This window comes from Microcaecilia unicolor, chromosome 11, assembly GCF_901765095.1.
Source record: "Microcaecilia unicolor chromosome 11, aMicUni1.1, whole genome shotgun sequence".
Taxonomy (NCBI): Eukaryota; Metazoa; Chordata; class Amphibia; order Gymnophiona; family Siphonopidae; genus Microcaecilia; species Microcaecilia unicolor.
Window position 1 is genome coordinate 14,696,191 of NC_044041.1, and position 20,094 is coordinate 14,716,284.

The 20,094-nt window shown below is 42.0% G+C and overlaps 1 protein-coding gene across 1 annotated transcript in view; it reads right to left on the reverse strand.

The window, feature by feature from the left end:
- Nucleotides 1-20,094, reverse strand: part of LIF (LIF interleukin 6 family cytokine) — a 37,747-nt gene that overhangs the window by 10,839 nt on the left and 6,814 nt on the right. Inside the window, exons 3-4 of the mRNA XM_030218222.1 lie at nt 10,884-10,945; nt 4,411-4,589 (exon numbers count right to left, since the gene is read on the reverse strand). Coding sequence (XP_030074082.1) covers nt 4,411-4,589; nt 10,884-10,945 — 241 coding nt within the window. The remainder of the gene's footprint in view (nt 1-4,410; nt 4,590-10,883; nt 10,946-20,094) is intronic.

The window sequence follows — 20,094 nt, forward strand, 5'->3', positions numbered from 1 at the left end:
TCAGAGTCTGGCCTCAAGACCAAATCAGTAAGGAATCACCTTAGTGCGATTAGTGCTTACCATTATCGTGTAGAGGGTAAAGCCATCTCTGGAGAGCCTTTAGTTGTTCGATTCATGAGAGGCTTGCTTTTGTCAAAGCCCCCTGTCAAGCCTCCTGCAGTGTCATGGGATCTTAACGTCGTCCTCACCCAGCTGATGAAACCTCCTTTCGAGCCACTGAATTCATGCCATCTGAAGTACTTGACCTGGAAGGTCATTTTCTTGGTGGCAGTTACTTCAGCTCGTAGGGTCAGTGAGCGCCAAGCCCTAGTAGCTCATGCTCCGTATACTAAATTTCATCACAACAGAGTAGTCCTCCGCACTCACCCTAAGTTCCTGCCAAAGGTGGTGTCGGAGTTTCATCTTAACCAGTCAATTGTCTTGCCAACATTCTTTCCCAGACCGCATACCCGTTCTGCTGAACGTCAGTTGCACACATTGGACTGCAAAAGAGCATTGGCCTTCTACTTGGAGCGGACACAGCCCCACAGACAGTCCGCCCAATTGTTTGTTTCTTTCGACCCCAATAGGAAAGGGGTCGCTGTCGGGAAACGCACCATCTCCAATTGGCTAGCAGATTGCATTTCCTTCACTTACGCCCAGGCTGAGCTGACTCTTGAGGGTCATGTCACGGCTCATAGTGTCAGAGCCATGGCAGCGTCGGTGGCTCACTTGAAGTCAGCCACTATTGAAGAGATTTGCAAGGCTGCGACGTGGTCATCTGTCCACACATTCACATCACATTACTGCCTCCAGCAGGATACCCGACGCGACAGTCGGTTCGGGCAGTCGGTGCTGCAGAATCTGTTTGGAGTGTAAATCCAACTCCACCCTCCAGGACCCGAATTTATTCTGGTCAGGCTGCACTCTCAGTTAGTTGTTCATCGTAGGTCAATTTCTGTTATACCCTCGCCGTTGCGAGGTTCAATTGACCTGGGTTCTTGTTTTGAGTGAGCCTGAGAGCTAGGGATACCCCAGTCGTGAGAACAAGCAGCCTGCTTGTCCTCGGAGAAAGCGAATGATACATACCTGTAGCAGGTGTTCTCCGAGGACAGCAGGCTGATTGTTCTCACCTACCCTCCCTCCTCCCCTTTGGAGTTGTGTTTTTGATCATTTTTGCTTGTCATTCAACTGAGCGGGAACGGTCGCGCACGGGCGGGAAGACGGCCGCGCATGCGCGGTGGGCGTACCCTGCGTGCGGGACCGCCCGCGAAGTTTTGTTCCGGTTGGTGGGGGCTGCCGTGGACGTCAACCCAGTCATGAGAACAATCAGCCTGCTGTCCTCGGAGAACACCTGCTACAGGTATGTATCATTCGCTGTCTTTGTACTTTTGGAACAAATAAAAAATCAATTTACTTCTACTTGTTCTACACCACTCAGGATTTTGTAGACCTCAATCATATCTCCCCTCATCCTTCTCTTTTCCAAGCTAAAGAGCCCTAACCTCCTTAGCCTTTCCTCATACGAGAGGAGTTCCATCCCCTTTATCATTTTGGTCGCTCTTCTTTGAACCTTTTCTAATTCCGCTATATCTTTTTTGAGATATGGTGACCAGAATTGGCAGACACACCATGGAGCGATACAAAGGCATTATAGTATTTTTGGTCTTCACCATCCCTTTCCTAATAATTTCTAGCATCCTGTTTGCTTTTTTGGACACCGCCGCCGCACACTGAGCAGAAGATTTCAGCATATTATTTACAATGACACTCATCTTTTTCTTGAGTGCTGACACCCAAGGTGGACCCTAGCATCAGGTAACTAGGATTCGGATTATTCTTTACAATGTGCATCAGCTTGCATTTGTCCACATTAAATTTAATCTGCCATTTGAACACCTCCAATTTCCTAAGGTCTTCCTGCAATATTTCACAGTCTGCACGTATTTTAACAACCTTGAAGAAGACTGGTAGCTTGAAACACTGTTTTGGATTGTAGTGCTGCGTTCCTGCTTCAGGGGAAGAACAGCGGTGAAATTTCTTGGGCTTATGGAGTGTTTCACATGAGATTAGTGATCTTTTTAATTTTATTGATGTTGGGTACAGCCAGTGGCGTAGGTACGTGGGGCCAGCCCCCGTGGATTTGGCCCTGGAGCTCCCTGCTGACAACCCTCTTAACCCCCCCCTCCCGCCACCAACCCTCCCCCACCGCCGCCGTCGCTGTGGGCTACCTTTGCTGTTGGGGGACCCCAATCCCCGCCAGTCGAGGTCCTCTTCTTCCCACGAAGGCTTTGTTCTGTTTCTGATGTCCTGCACATTGTACGTGCAGGACGTCAGACTCAGAAAAACAGAACAAAGCCATCTTGCAAGGCTTCATTCTGTTTCTGTGAGTCTGACGTACAGGATGTCAGAAACAGAACGAAGCCTTCGCGGGAAGAAGAGGACCTCGGCTGGCAGGGATTGGGGTTCCCCGCCAGCAAAAGTAGAGCACGGCGGCAGCGGGAGGGGGGGTCGAGAGGGTCGGCAGCGGGAACGGGGTTGAGAGGGTCGGCGGCAGGGGTCGTCAAAGTTGGTGGTGGCGGGGGGGGGGGGCTAAAATGTGCCCCCTCACCTCGGGCTCTGGACCCCCCTCCCGCCAAAGACTGGCTACGCCCCTGGGTACAGCTGTATGAACACATTAATTTGGATATTTTTGAGAAAATTGAGTTGGACACAATTGTTTGTACAATATGTAAACTGATAAGGATTTAGGGGGTCTAAGGAGCTGTTTCAATCTATTTGCTTTTATAAAATAAGTATAAAATATATGCCTTTTTGGATATTCCATGTAGGACACCCTGTTATAAAGTTACCTCTACCATGAAACTTTTCTAAAGGCTTTCTAAGGACAGTTCTATAAATTGGTGCCTATACTTACACCTGTCAAAAGAGCCAAAATTGGTTGTTATGAACGTAAATGCACTAGGTTCTGTTCTATTTCAATGTACCTATAGGTTACAGCATATAACTTGTAAGGAGGGCGGAGATGTGGCCGGAATATGGGCAAGCTATGGGCATGTCTCCAACTTACATGCATAATTTATAGAATGCTATAAGTATGCGCTTTGCATGATGCACATAGGCATGCCTATTTATTCCTACCATTGACCTGGCATAAATGGTCATGTCTAAATTTGTGTGTGCTGACTTGGGTTTATGCCAGTATTCCATAGCACCATCTTGGTGGACAGATACCATTATAGAACTGGCGCTCAGTGTGTGGCATCGGCCTACCTAACTGGAGGTGCCAGGTTGTAGAATTGTCCCTTCTCTCCTGGATTCTATATATTGTGCCTAAATCCAAGTGTATTCTGTAACAACATGCCTAATTTAATTGGCTTAACAAGCCAATCAGCATTGTTAACAACACTTAACAAGCAAAAATGAGGACTAATTGGCAATAATTATAATTTATGTGTTCAACTCCCTAAGTGTATTCTATAATGTGCAGGCAAAAAGGGGTGTGGTTGTGGGCGGGGAAATGGGCATGTCATAGTCGTTTCAAAGTTAACACATTTTGTTATAGAATATTGTCCTCTGCGCCCAAATCTATGCACCACATTTTCATTGGTGTAAATGGAGGCACGTAGTTTTAGGTGCCAAGATGTAAGCTAAGCATATTCTATATACCGTGCCTAAATCTAGGCACCGCTTATAGAATACACTTAGGCAGAAATGTGTTCCATGCAGATTTTCTAGGCGCCATGTATAAAATCTGAGCTGTGCCAAAATTTGCAATCACACACATATATGAAAGTATAGTCGGGGAGTGATCCTATGTATTCTCTTATAAATGTATTAAATAGGCAGAAATAGGGATTTGTATGTATACTTTAAAAAATACAAATACACCTGCATCTCCCAGAGCTGGCATAGACATGTGCAACCAGCTGTGATAGGCATGCATAAGCAGTGATTTTAGAAAGAGAAAGTATACCTGTACTTTTCCTTTTCTAAAATCTTCATTTTTCACACATAAACCAATTGCATCCACTTATGCAACCACTTCTAAAACAGTCCTAAGTATTATTGCAAAGGACAAATTAAGATGGCTCAGTGGTAATATTGTGTACTTCCATGTGGAAGGTCTTTAGTTCAGTGCCTAACCTAAGACTTCTGCTCATTTTGCTTCAGATGCTATGAAGGTTGCGGTAACAACCCCCAGCAGGAAGCATAAAGTTGTGGCTATTGCTTAACGTTGTATTTGGGGACAGAGCAGGCATTAGAGGAAGTAGCCCTACTTCATGGCTCTGGCCCAGGACCAAAGACCAAACTAGGTACGCTGAGGAAATATAAAATGAGGGTGGGAAGGGGGAAAGCCAGTTAACCTGGATGTGCAAAGAATAAGTAGGAAACTGCACAGACCAAGAAACAAGAACAAGTTAAACTTACATAGGTCTCATATAAACTTTTTGCCGTGCTGTTTAGGATATTCAGCTGATGCCTTAGTTGTTCCATGATGTGGTTTCCGCACCAACCCAAATTTTCACAAATAGGGATCTGGGGATTCACTGGTAGTGCTCTGCTAACTACCAGTCTTAAGTGACACAGCAACAAGAAATGTACAGCTCCTGTTGACAAAGCCAAAAATTAGAAGAAAAGCTGAAGCATGTCAGGTGAGATTCTCTTACCTGTGCTTCCATTTCATGTCAGTAGTGTTACTCATAAACCAACTGCATCCATTTAGGAGGCCAATTCCAAGATTTTCAGGAAATATTTCATGCATGAACATGTGATAACTATTTCACCTAGTAGACTAGAACTCCTTGCATAAAATAAAACAGGACTGAATCAGAGTTCAGCAACCTCTCTTTTAATGCTCAACAGAGTTGGCTCTCTTCAGCATTCTTCCCATGACCAGCAATGAATTGATGGTCATAATCCATCTGCCTTTTACATTTTATTTTAAATGAAACTGTGGCTTGTTTTAATGTATGTTCTTATATGTCTTAACTGAGAAAAGACATGTGTTTCCCATGAGGTTAAAAAACAGGGCCCACCAGGTATAGCGTGCCTGCATTTTGACCTAAGCTAAAATACTAAAAGCCACTTTGTTAAATGATTTTTAATGTGAAAAATGGCCGTGATACCTAGCGGTCATCTTGTTGTACTATTACAGTTCCATGATATGGCCACTAGAGGTCACGGTGGCCATTTTGGATCCCAGCTCAGTCCCGAGCAGTAGCAGAGGGCTTTGTTGCTGCCTAGGTACCACTGAACCACCATGGAGACCCCCAGATATGTCTCGGTGGGGAATCAGCAGTAGGGGGAGGGTCAGGATCTGGAGGGCAGAACTTGGTTTCAGGGTGGGATTTTGTACGGGGGATCAGAATGGGGTTGTCACTCTTGGAGGGATCTGAAGAGAGGGTGTCACTGTTGGGGGGGGGGGGATCGGAATAGAGCTTTCACTGTTCGTAAGATCAGAAGGGAACTGTCACTTTTGGGGGGAATTGGAAAGAGGCTGTTATGTGCAGTAATGTTGTGGACAGATCTGATGTGTAGGGTGATGTTGAGGGAGGTGTGGGGGAGATCGGAGCTGCAGTGAGGGGGAACACCATTGTGGCAAGGCACCTTTTTTATTTTATTCTTCCGGGCCCTCAGGGGAGGCCTCTGCCCTATATGGTAAATATAGAACAGATGCTGGACACCTCTCCCCCTGCATTTATTGTAAAGGCTTTGCACTAACTGCACCTTAGCTTTTGTAGTTAAGTTCTGGTGTTGTCCACATTATTCTTGATTTCCCTAAGGTATTGTCCATGTAAGGCCTTGTATTTCCAGTCAGCCAAATGGGTTTCCAGTTGTTCAGAACTGTACTCATTTTTCTTCTCTGTCAACCTTTATGATGCTCTCCCTGTAAATTTTTATTAACTTTTCTCATTGCTGATCCTGCTGTAATCATTTACTCCTGTCTTTTCCCATCCCTAAAGAGGTGACTTTAAAGAAAATGTTCACTTGTCTTTTTGCATACCAAGCATCTAGTTTATAGTCATCTCTCCCTATTGAATTAAAGTGCAAGTCTAGCTTTGACACTTTTAAAAGGGATTAAAGACAATGTTTTGTAAGTATGTCGTAAGGAAGTAATGTGTTGTTTTGTTTTACTCTCAATGATGCTATGACATGTACTTGATAATGTAGGTAGTTAATTTTTTTCTCTCTCTCTCTCTGAATGAAGCAATTGTATTTTAATTTGGTTTTTTTTTTTTGATTATATTACAACTTCCTAGATTCTTGATCAGGTATCATAAATTGTAATCCGCTGTGAGCTACGTTGTTGGCTTTAGCGGGCTATAAATAAGCTAACTGTAACTCCTCATTTTTCCTCTCAATAGTCTGTCTGTTATTGTGATTGTGATTATTATTACTAACGTTAATAATAACCCCTTTGAGATGTTTAAGTTGGCATGAAAGAATTCCTTTCCGTTTTACGTAGGTACAAATAAAGGATCAGCTGGCAGACAACAGAGACTCCACATCTACTTTAAATAGGTGCAGCTCAAAGAAAGCATGACTCTGCTGCTGTGAAAACAATCTGACATGTATACCTAAAAGGAGAGAAGGGAAGGGGGAGAGTGATGTGGGATAAGCACAAAGGATAACTATATGGAAAGAGAATGGAATCAAAATAAAACTTAGCGGTTCTTAGATGGTAACTCCAGTAATTGGGAAATAAGGCCAATGCTGTGCAGAGTTCTACAGTCTGTGCCCTGATTATGGCTAGACACATTTGGATAGGCTAGAATAGGCTTCGACAGCAACTCCAGCAGTTGGGAAGTACGCTGTGTATGGGCAGACTGGATGGGCCATTTGGCTGTTATCTGCCGTCATGTTTCTATGTCCAATGCCAGGCAGACCCTGTGCCCTGAAAATGGCAAGGGCAAAATCAAGAATATATATGTTGTTTTGCAACACATGTTATCAGTTTATCTTATTGGGCAGAACGGATGTACTGTGAAGGTCTTTATCTACTATGTTACTGTGTTGCTATAGAGGCCTGGGGTAAACATCAAGGATTGCTGCTTTCAAAAAGTGAAGAAACAGTGGAAGCATAAACTATGGCACCCCAGGCCATGGGGGTGGTCAACACAGGTAACTTCTAAGGAGCAGTATTTATAATCCTAAAAAGAGTTGTATGACTACATTGATCTTCTAAGTAGCAGTGGGGTTTACTGCATGTAACAGTGGTTATGACCCCAACAGCCATGGTATTGCTGCATTAAACTTCTAAGAAGGCTGGGGTAACCTGCATAGAATTACTGTGGTTATAACTCATACTTTGATGTGCGTCTGGATGTTTTGTACAAAAGTCTTGCTGGCTTTTCTTGCTATATGGATTGTTAGAAAGCTTGTTGCTACCACACGGAGGGAGGACTTGAGCGTTGGTCTGATAAAAATCAAACAAGAAGATAAGACCTGAAAATTATCAGTGAAGGTCATGGAGACCAGTATATCCACAAATTTAGGGCATAATGGCAACCGTAAGCATTCTGATCCAGAAATGTGCCCTGTGTGACACTCTCCCTAGTGCTCCCATCCCACCCACTATGTCATGGCTAAGCAAAGGAAACAGTGGATGGGGTGCAAGTTTGGTGTTACTGCTTCCCTTGTGCCCTGTGTGACTGCACCACCTGCACATAGGTCGCCATGGCCCTCTTGGCAACTGATATGGAGGACAGTGGTAGGAAAAAGCCTTAAGAATCAGATAAAAGATTTGAGGGTAGGGGCAGGAACTGGTATTACATTGTTTTTGAGTATTGTATGCTTATCTAACCCAAGTGGAAGAATCTTAACAGAGCAGACTGGATGATTCTGTGGTTTTTACTATTAGCTCTATTCAGTACTCCTTTGTGAGCAAGGTTGTATATGCTACATAGGAACATAATAAATATCAGCGGATAAGGACTGGTGTGCCCATCTAGTCTGCCCAGTTTCATAACTGATGCAGAGCAATTGACCCCAGTTTAACTCTGGCTTCTCTTCACTTCTTTACATCTAGGGCAGGGTTTGATTTGCTTTATTCACTTTTAGGCATATTTTCAAAGCACTTTGGGAGGCTAAGTTACATAGGTTTCTATGGAACTTTGGGAGGCTAAGTGCTTTGAAAATGAGCCTGTTTGTATACTACTTAGCACAACTGAGGCATTAAAGTGGTTTACAATAATATTTTTAACAGACAAAAAAACCCCCAATTACACATACATGTACTCCCCTGAATTCTATATAGTGTGCTTAGATTTAGGCATTGAAATTGGTGTGGATTCTATAACACCACGCTTAACTTAATTGCTTAACAAGCTAATGAGCGCTGATAACAGCACAGCAAGCAATAGTGAGGACTCATTGGCACTGATTAGAATTTAGGCGCACAACTCGCTAAGCGAATTTTGTAACAATGTGTACAGAACTTCTAATGCGTGGAGGCAAAACTCACGAGATCATTTATGGTGAAGCACCAGTGTACATGTATGATTTGATTGATTTGCCTGCAAGAAATTCCATGGTGTCATCTAGAACTTATCTTAACCTGCACTGTCCTTCATGCAGGAATCTGAAATACAAGACGCTCTAAGCTTTTTCCTTCTCGTTCATCAGCCCACGAACCTGGAATGCTTTGCCGAGACTCTTGAAAGAGTCATCGGATCATCAAACTTTTAAAAAACTGTAAAAAAACGTATTTGTTTACTAAAGCCTACCCCAAAGTCAGCAGTGTTGTTTAACCTCCTTTTTTCCCGTTTTGGTAGTTTACCTGCTCTTTACCCTCTGTCAGCTTCTCGGTTGCGCCTGTTTTCCCATCCGTATTCTCTTATTTTAGCTCCTCTGTACTTCTTTGTATCGTATTACTGGAACAATTTTCTCCTGTTATATTATGTAATTTTCTTGTAACTTTGTTAGCCACATTGAGCCCGCATAAGCTGGGAAAATGTGGGATACAAGTGGACCAAATAAATAAAAGGGGTATGGATATGGGCGTGGAAATGGATGTTCCAAAATTTAGTCACCTAGTTATAGAATATGGCCCAGTGCGCCTAAATCTACATGCTGAGATTTGCACCAGGTTTTCAATGACGTAAATGGATGCGCACAGATATCGACGCTGGAATATCAACTAAGCATATTCTATAATTGGTGCCTAAATCTAGGTGCTGATTATAGAATACGCTTAGTCGGCACTGATTTCAGCACCAATTTTTTTAGGTGCCATATATAGAATCTGCTCCACAGTATCTGATAATAAAATATATCTAAATGGCCCCAAGCAAACAATCAGAACTATCATGGTCACACATCTAAACCATAGCTCTGTTTGAATAACCAAGCCTTCAAAGGTTTCCCAATCCTTTCCTAGGGATCCCACAGATATCCCCATGTGATAAATTTGCATACATTGTGTCTCATTCTGGATGCTCTGATAGCTGGTTTTGCGGACCCTTGAACAGGTTTGGGAAACCCTGGTATCTAGATTCTCCAGGTTTATCCTATACTTTCTTGAACTTGATTACATTTCCCGTGTAGCTGGATCCCTAAAGTTTCTGAATACTGGGGATAATAAAACGTGAAATTGCTTCTTCTTTCTTACAACAAAAGATGGCTGAATTGGCAGAAATTAACCAGACACAGCCAAGCTTCGGGGAAGGAAATGTTTTTTAAGTATTTTCCTCAAGTCAACTCTTCATGAGCCAATTTCATGACATGTCAATTTGGCTTGTGTTTTATACCACACTTCTGTTTCCAAGGAGGGATTTTTGCTGTTTGAAACAGTCTGTCCAATGCATTCTAGCTGACAGGGCAATTCAATTACTTTAACTATACTGGTAAAAAATGCCACTTGAATTTCCTTAATATGATAGAATAATATGATAGAATAATAGGCTAGGGAGAAAAAAATGATAGCAGAATATATTACCCTCATGATGAGAACCATAATTTGTGAATAGAGAACCTGTACATATCACAATTTCATCAGAATGGATAGATTACATTTTGTTGTAATTTTTAAAAGCAAAAATTTAGGTGGGGAGGGAATCACTCACATTTTGTACATCCAGTGATATCACAAGTTATTTCCAGGTTGCCAATAATAAATAGATCTTGGAATTTGTTTTGTTGCATTACCACAATATTGTAAAAAAATAATAATAATAAAAACACACACATTTCCAAATATGTTCTTGTTCATACAGAATAGAAGTAAAACAAAATAAAACATGGAAAAGAAAATAAGATGTTTCCATGTTTTATTTTGTTTTTTTTCTATTGATTACCTTTAAAAGTAGACTAACACGGCTACCACACCTCTCTGCTACAGAATAGAAGAATCCATTCTGTATCAATGGGAAAATAAACTTAACATCTACCACAATGCTCTTGTACAAACTTGTTCTTGGCCCAAGTAGAAACAACTGCCTTATAGAACACACTATAAAACTCTCTGACAAAACTCTGGCCACAAATTCTAGAAATTATGTGCCCTGTCCAGGTAGAAAAGAAGCAGAAAATGTTAATTTTCCTAAAGTTTAGCAATTTTGTATTCTATAGAGATAATGACAATTCAAATCAATCACAGTTCACATCTCTTGCTTTTTCTGTTGCTCTATTGTTCTTTGTCACATAGCAGAAAAAAATTCAGTACCTCCCCAGAAAATACTTTAGCCTGTGGCTGCACCAAGTATGCCAGAAAGACAAGAAATGAATGTGCCACACTGCTGCCAAGAAGCTCAATGAATTTGCCTGACCCAGATAACTATCATTAGCAGCAGATGCCAACTTGATGGTTTAATTCAGAGCACAGTTAATACGTGTCCAAAATAATCTCTTAGTAGTTTCAAAGAATCACAAAACATAGTCACACTTGAAAAATATGAGTTTACCTGGAACCAAGAACTTCATTGTCAGTAGCTTATTCTGATAGGTAACTTGTTGGAAACTGGTGCTGTGACAGAGCAGGTTTTGTGCGTTACATGTTGAAATTGGGAACTCATTATATACTGAAGTAATTTGTAGCCCTCCCTGTATGACTCGCTCAAGCAGGAAGTAAACTGGAAAATGTGAATGAAGTTTTTTTTCCTGCTAAGAAGCACTGTACAATCTTTTTGCATTTCATTAGGCATGAATTAAAGTTGTGGTTTTCCTGCCTCCTTTACTCTTAAATCGTCACGTCTGATTTACTGCCAAAATTGGAGTTAAGAAAGGGAAAAATGAAAGAATACCAGTATGATTAAAGCAGGTTAGTTTGTAGAGGAGAATGGTTTTACTGGATGGTGAGATTCCCACTGATAGGTAGTGAGCTGTGGATCTGCCTTCTTTAGGCGTGGAAACAATTTTGTAATCACGTAGCATAATTGAAGTTTCCCAAGGTTTCTCCTTCGGTATGGGTCTTCACAATTCGCCTTCAAAATGTGAAGAGTAGCCTGAAAGCTGTTGAAGTAGTGTACATTCAAGTACAGTAGATACTTTTCTGTCCCTGGAGGACTCACTATTTAAGTTTGAATCTGAGGCAACAGAACATCATATTCAGTGTTCATACTCTCTGCTTGAATAAACTTTTATTTTCAACCAGCCCATATTGGTATAAAATCTGCTTCTAGTTTTTACCCACAGTCTGGCGCCAGTTTTTAAAGGGAATATACACAGATACTTCCCTTTGAAAGCTGCTACAGAGGCAAAGTAGACATGGTCCCTTACATCTGTAGGTAGATTTTTGATCAGAAGAATGTGCCAAGACCTGATTATGCTATCTATGTATATAGTTTTCCTTTTCTGACCTAAACATACTACTACTACTACTACTACTACTATTTAGCATTTCTGTAGCGCTACAAGGCGTATGCAGCACTGCACAAACATAGAAGAAAGACAGTCCCTGCTCAAAGAGCTTACAATCTAATAGACAAAAAATAAAGTAAGCAAATCAAATCAATTAATGTGTACAGGAAGGAGGAGAGGAGGGTAGGTGGAGGCGAGTGGTTACGAGTCAAAAGCAGTGGGCTTTCAGTCTAGATTTAAAGGTGGCCAAGGATGGGGCAAGACGTAGAGGCTCAGGAAGTTTATTCCAGGCTTAGGGTGCAGCGAGACAGAAGGCGCGAAGTCTGGAGTTGGCAGTAGTGGAGAAGGGAACAGATAAGAAGGATTTATCCATGGAGCAGAGTGCACGGGAAGGGGTGTAGGGAAGAACAAGTGTGGAGAGATACTGGGGAGCAGCAGAGTGAGTACATTTATAGGTTAGTAGAAGAAGTTTAAACAGGATGCAAAAACGGATAGGGAGCCAGTGAAGCGACTTGAGGAGAGGGGTAGTATGAGTAAAGCAACCCTGGTGGAAGACGAGATGGGCAGCAGAGTTTTGAACCGATTGGAGAGGGGAGAGGTAACTAAGTGGGAGGCCAGCAAGAAGCAGATTGCAGTAGTCTAAACGAGAGGTGACAAGGGTGTGGATGAGGGTTTTGGTAGAGTGCTCGGAAAGAAGGGGGCGGATTTTACGGATGTTGTAAAGAAAGAAATGACAGGTCTTGGCGATCTGCTGGATATGAGCAGAGAAGGAGAGAGAAGCGTCAAAGATCACCCCAAGGTTTTGAGCTGAGGAGACAGGGAGAATGAGAGAGCCATCAACAGAAATAGAAAACGGGGGGAGCGGGGAGGTGGGTTTGGGGGGAAAAATGAGAAGCTCGGTTTTGGTCATGTTTAATTTCAGGTGGCATTGAGACATCCAGACAGCAATGTCAGACAAGCACGCTAAAACTTTGGTTTGGATGCAAGGTGAGATATCAGGGGTAGAAAGGTAGATTTGGGAGTCATCAGCATAGAGATGGTAGGAAAAGCCTACATACATACCTGTGGAAACACCTCTAAATGCAGCTTTAAGTCTCCACCCCTCGATCCAGAACTTGATGCCTACTCAAAAAATGGGTATAACTGCAGAATAAACTATCATCTATAAGTCGTCATATATATAAGAACAAATTTTCTGAACAAATATTTATAAGGCCAGGGGACACTCAATTAAATTACATTGAAATACTTTTAAAACACATAGGAGGAAATATTTTTTCAGTCAACAAATAGTTAAGCTCTGGAACTCATTGCCAGAGGATATGGTAACAGCTTATCTGGGTTTTAAAAAGGTTTGGACAAGTTCCTGGAGGAAAAGTCCATAGTCTGTTATTGAGATGGACATGGAGGAAGCCACTGCTTTCCCTGGGATTGGTATCATGGAATGTTTCTGCCAGGTACTTGTGACCTGGATGGGCCGCTGTTGGAAGCAGGATACTGGGCTAGATGGACCACTGGTCTGACCTAGTATAACTACTCTTACGTTCTTATAACAGTCAACAAAACTTGAAAAGTTGTGATGGGTGTGCTCAGAAATACATGTGCCATGCAGTGCTGTCACTTGAAAGGTACCATCTCAATCACTGCACACCCACAAGTCCATCAATATTGTATATGGATGAATATGATTTATTTAAAAGTAGTATTTATCTGGAGTGTGGAAGTGAACACACCAGAGCTCGTGCCGCTAAAATCTTCAATACCACTATTTGTCTGAGGTACAAAAAAGCTTAGATTGTGAGCTCCCTAGGGATAGAGAAAGTATCTGTATATAATGTGTACTGCACTGCATATGTCTAGTAGCACTATAGAAATGATTAGTAGTAGTACAGATAAAACATGTTGGATGTAGGTTTTTCTGTTAAAACAGTTCCAGCTGGAAGAAGTGAATCCTCTTGAAGGTCTCATAGGTAGAATAGTGAGTGGAGCTCAATCAAAGACAAAGACTAGCCTATGTAATTAAGGTGCTCATTTTCAAATCACATAGACGTCTTAAAATGCCTTTTAAAACATTCTGATTTTGGAAAGTCAGGAATTTGGATGATTCATACTGCAGTTCATCCAAATAGCAAGGGGGCGTGTTTTAGGTGGGACTACGGAAGGGCCCAAAAGTAGGATGTCCAACAGGGATTTTCTTATGGGAAGAAACATCCTTGCCTAAAGAAAAGAACGTTTTTATGTAGACCTGTTTCAGTCACGTCCAAGTTACAAAACGTTGCTCTAATTGTGCAGCTGGAGAGATTAAGCCATGACTCCTCCATGTCTTTACTGTTCCCCTTCTCCCCTGAAAGTGAAACTGGAAAGGAAAACTAGGCTGTTAGCTGCTGGTATTATGGCCATTCTGAGCAAAGCATCAACCAGGTCAGAGGAGCAGCCTCAGTAAGGGTTCATCTTAGTGCGATTAGTGCCTATCATCGCCGTGTAGTGAGTAAGCCTATCTCTGGACAGCCTTTAGTTGTTCTGTTCATGAGAGGTTTGCTTTTGTCACAGCCCCCTGTCAAACCTCCACCAGTGTCATGGGATCTCAACATCGTTCTCACCCAGCTGATGAAAGCTCCTTTTGAGCCACTGAATTCCTGCTATCTGAAGTACTTGACCTGGAAGGTCATTTTCTTGGTGGCTGTTACTTCAGCTAGTAGGGTCAGCGAGCTTCAGGCCTTGGTAGTGCATGCACCTTATATCAAGTTTCATCACAACAGAGTAGTCCTCCACAGGCACCCTAAGTTCCTGCCGAAGGTGGTATCGGAGTTCCATCTGAACCAGTCAATTGTCTTGCCAATATTCTTTCCCCGTCCTCATACCCGCCCTGGCGAAAGCAGTTTGCATACCTTGGACTGCAAGAGAGCATTGGCCTTTTACGTGGCGCGGACAAAGCCCTTTAGACAGTCCGCCCAATTGTTTGTTTCTTTCAATCCCATCAGGAAGGAAGTCACCATCGGAAAACACACAATCTCCAATTGGCTAGCAGATTGCATTTCTTTCACTTATGCCCAAGCTGGCCTGACTCTAGAGGGCCATGTCACGGCTCATAATGTTAGAGCCATGGCTGCATCAGTGGCCCACTTAAAGTCAGCCTCTATTGAAGAGATTTGGAAAGCTGCAATGTGGTCATCAGTCCACACATTCACATCTCACTACTGCCTTCAGCAGGATACTCGACGCGACAGTCGGTTTGGGCAGTCGGTGTTGCAGAATCTGTTTGGTGTTTAGAATCCAACTCCACCCCCCTAGACCCATTTTGTTCTGTTCCAGGCTGCACTCTCAAGTTAGTTGTTTATGGTTTCAGGTCAATCTATGTTATGTCCTCACCAATGTGAGGCCCAATTGACTAATGTTCATTGTTTTGTGTGAGCCTGCTTGCTAGGGTACCCCACATGTGAGAACAAGCAGCCTGCTTGTCCTCGGAGAAAGCGAAGGTACTTACCTGTAGCAGGTATTCTCCGAGGACAGCAGGCTGATTGTTCTCACAAACCCGCCCTCCTCCCCTTTGGAGTTGTTATTTGCTTCTTTTTATGCTTTTTGATTTAACTGAGGGAACACCCTCACGTGACAGGCAGGAAATCAGTCCACACATGTGTGCTGCACGTGCACAAGCAGACTCTGGGAAAACTTTTTTTATATTTTGCTTGCAAAATGTCGTCCGATTCCTGGGCTGACGCGGACATCGACCCACATGTGAGAACAATCAGCCTGCTGTCCTCAGAGAATACCTGGTACAGGTAAGTACCTTCGCTATATAAGCCACCTGCAAGCTTGAAGGCTATTGAAATGGTGTACATTCAGGTACAATAGGTATTTTTCTGTTCTGGGTGGGCTCATAATTACAAAATGAGGGGCCCTTTTACAAAGGCACACCAAAAAGTGGCCTGCGGTAGTGTGGGCGTGTGTTTTGGATGCTTGCTGGACCAGTTCTCCACTGCATCTGGAAAAATAGGGGGGGAGGGGTTTGGGCTGGGAAATGGACGTGCAGCAAAATTAAAACCAGCACGTTTCTATTTACGTCCTGAGCCCTTCATGCCACCCATTGACATAGTGATAAGATCTCATGCGTTACCTGAGTGGTAACTGTCCAGCATGCACCAACTGCCGATTACCACCGGGAATACCCCCACGATAGAAAATAGAAAATTATTTACTACTGTGGTTTTTCGGTGTGTGCCAAACTCAGAATTACCGCCAGGCGCACATGCTAGCCAGGCGATAATGCCAATTAGAGCACATAAGTCCTTACGCACCTTTGTAAAAGGGGCCCTGAAAGAGTTAACTTGGGAGTTGAACCTGGGTCCCATGATTTAAAGTCCACTGCACTAACCACTAATCTACTCCTCTGTTCTGCACAGGCATCTGTGTGGCCAAATTTTTGAAAATAATGCCAGACAGACATTCATGTCCCTGGTTATTTTGTTATTCAGAAGGTGGACGAAAATGGCTATTCATTTTAGACGTTTTCAGTGCAAAAACATCTATCTCACAGCCATAATCGAACAGGAAATCTAGATGTTTTCCCTGTTTGATTATGACTGTGAGTTGGACCGGGTTTTTTTTGGACGTTTTGAGTAGGACGTGGGGTTTTTTGGACTTAGACTTTTTTTGAAAACGCCTCTCCATGTGAATCAGGAGGAAAATGTTTTCCCCAGAAACAATTTATATTAAAAAAGAGCAAAAAAGGGTGAGGGAAAGGTGGGGGAGAGCCTAATTAATAAATATCACCAGCAGTTTGAGTCACTGCCTTTTCTGTAACAAAATTAAAATTAGCTCCTAAACACTAGTGCAAGAATTGTGAAAGAAAAAAAAATTACTTATCTGGTGCAGCTGATGTGCCTATCTGAGGGACAGAACTGCAGGCATGTCTCAGATCTGGGTGATCCTTTTATCTTAAAATAACTGAATCACACCACTAGTCATATGATATATGTAACAGAAATGCCTTCATGTATCAAAAAATGGCCCCATTTGGAGAGCAATTTATGTTGTGCCCTTTTCACCAATACCTTTTGTATCATGCACTTATTTCTATTATGTCTTGTGTAAATATATCCTAAAACACTCTGTCACATTACAGATATAATAGAGTTGAACCCCAAACAACTGAAAAGATTCAAAATAAGTTGGGCATTAAATAGGTGAAGGGAGTTGTAGAGGAGAATTTAACTTAATATATGCAAAATGTTTTCCATTGCCTCTCAATATGAATATTTCATGAGCTGCTTCAAACTCTACATGATATACAGTATAGGGTTCTGTGTTCAAAATCCTTTTCTGACACTTGTATCCTGCCTTATTGGTCCCAGATGACTACACATAAAGGGTGGTGAATACATGGAATGCCCTCCCGCGGGAGGTGGTGGAGATGAAAACGGTAATGGAATTCTAACGTGTGGGATAAAGACAAAGGAATCCTGTTTAGAAGGAATGGATCTATGGAATCTTAGTGGAGATTGGGTGGCAACGGCGGTAATTGGGAAGCAAAACCAGTGCTGGGCAGACTTCTACGGTCTATTCCCTGATCGTGATGGAATAGATATGGATGGGCTGGAGTGTAAATTTTAAGAGGCTTTGGTGTTAGATTCAGAACTTTTAGTACAAGAAGAGTGCTGGGCAGACTTCTATGGTCTGTGCCCTGAGAATGGCAAGGACAAATCAAACTCGGGTATACATATAAAGCATCACATATCATGTAAAATGAGTTTATCTTGTTGGGCAGACTGGATGGACCGTTCAGGTCTTTATCTGCCGTCATTTACTTTGTTACTCCCAACATAGTGACTCTTCTAAAATACATGGAGATAACAACATATGTGCATGAACATCCATTTCCAAGAGGGATCTGCACTGAAGAAACCACAGTGCACATCAAGATAGATAGATTTATGGTAGATTATATGGGAGAAGTGGGGATAGGGTGGGAGGTGGAGGGAGGTTTCTGTTTCTGAGGGGGGATTAGTATTCTTGTAAAATATAGGAGCAGATTACAATATATGTGGTATTTTTTTTGTCTATGTTGTCCGTGAATTTGGAATTGTTCTTTGTTTTTCTTCTTTTATTAAATAAAATTAAACCATTTGTAGTTTTAAAAAAATGAACGTCTAAAATATCAATTGCTCAGATATATGGGCGGGAGTGGGGGATGGGGGTACTGGGAGGTTAGTGTATCTTTGGTTTAAAAAAGGTTTGAACAGGTTCCTGGAAGAAAAGTCCATAGTCTGCTATTCAGATAGACATATAGGGTACTTGTGACCTGAATTGGTCACTGTTGTAAGCAGGATACTAGGCTGGATGGACCAGTGGTCTGACCCAGTAAGGCTTTTCTTATGTTTTTATGAGGAGTGGGGGTCTGGGGCAGTTTATATGAAGTTGTTTTTGTTGTTGTTATTGTTCAAAATAGTTTGACATGGTTGTAGTAGCTGTCTTTGTTGTATTATGTGAAAATAAAACCTCAATAAAGATGTCAGTTAAAAAAAAAAACAGGCACAAACGTTTATGTAAATGAACATAAATGTTATCTTAGCCATTTAGAAACATAAATGTTTGTTTTCCTGAAGTTGTCACAGAGCCCAATAACCTTTGCTAGTTTAGTTTTCAGGAGAGAGATCAAGTACTGGGGGATTAAGTGGGGGGGGGGGGGGGTGACTCCCCTAATTCCTGTAGTGGAGTGCTGCTCCATAGGAGAAATTTTCAGAAACCTAGACATACTAGGTAGCTGCCAATCCCGATATTGATCTGTTAAGATATAGATGTTCATTCCTCTTCTGAAATGGGGAATAAACGTTTATTTTTTCAGGCCTGCCTAGTCCCAACCAAAACATGCTCAGACCATGTATCAAATTTAAATTTGCTTGCATGGTTTTTAAAACTCTTAACGGGTCAAAATTCAATTTGTTTGTCTAAATATTTAATTATGTTGTCTATGGGGTGAGATTCTTGCTCTGAATGTTCTAATATCTTATTGTTTCAAACTTTTCAGGGAGTTAGGTTAAAAAGTTATTTGAGTAATTCGTTCCAGTATCTAGCTGTAAACATTTGGAATGAAATCCCGTATCAGATTAGAACTATCTCTTCTTATTTTTTATTGAGAAAACAGTTGAAGACTCTTTGATTTTCAGATGTAGATTTAGTTAATTTAGTGCATTCTATTCTGATGTGTTACCTTGTAATTCCATCTGTTTGAGATGTTGTTCGTATTGTAATCCGCGATGAATCCAGTGGAGATATATACAAATGAAGAACGTGCTATACATAGTTTATATTCCACGATATTTATATGTTGGCTTTGTAAAATCAGAACATAAACATTTATGCAAGATACACTATTAAGGGGAGAAGTTATCGTGGGCTACCGTTAAGATGTGTTATTTTACTGTTAACCCCAGTTATTAGTAACTAGGGGGCCCTTTTACTAAGGTGTGCAAAAAAATGGCTTGCGCTGTTGTAGGCACATATATTGAACGCACACAGGTTCATTTGTCAGCGTGCCTGCAAAAAAGGCCTTTTCTGGCTGAAAATGGACGTGCGGCAAAATAAAAATTGGCGTGTGTCCATTTTGGGCCTGACACTTTACCGCCACCCAGTCTCATGCGTTAACCGGGTGGTAATCGTCAGCGCGAATACACTACTGATTACCGCCCAGTTAGAGACGTGGTAGAAAATAAATATTTTCGGAAACGGAATTACCGCCTGGGTCTCACGGTAACCAGGCGGTAGTTCCAAAATGATGCGCGTTGGATGCTTGTAGGCGCCTACGCACCTTAGTAAAAGGGCTCCCAGTTCTCACTGCATAAAATAGGACCTGTGCTAAAATAGTAGAAACATAGAAACATGAGGGCAGATAAAGGACAAATGGCCCATCCAGTCTGACCATCCTCTGTAACCCGTAACTCTTTCTTTTCCTAAGTGATCCCAAACGCTTATCCCATGCCTTTTTAAATTCTGACACAGTCCTCGACTCCACAACCTCCACCGGGAGGCCGTTCCATGCCTCCACTACCCTTTCTGTGAAATAATACTTTCTTAGATTACTCCTAAACCTATTCCCTCTTAACTTCATCGTATGCCCCCCCCCTCATTCCAGAGTTTTCCTTCAGTTGAAAAAGGCTCACTTTCTGTACATACATGCCCTGTAGATATTTAAATGTCTCTATCATGTCTCCTCTTTCTCTCCTCTCTTCCAGTGTGTACATGTTGAGGTTCGTAAGCCTGTCTCTATATTTTTTGTTTTCAAGACCACTTAATAATTTTGTAGCCGCCCTCTGGACGGAC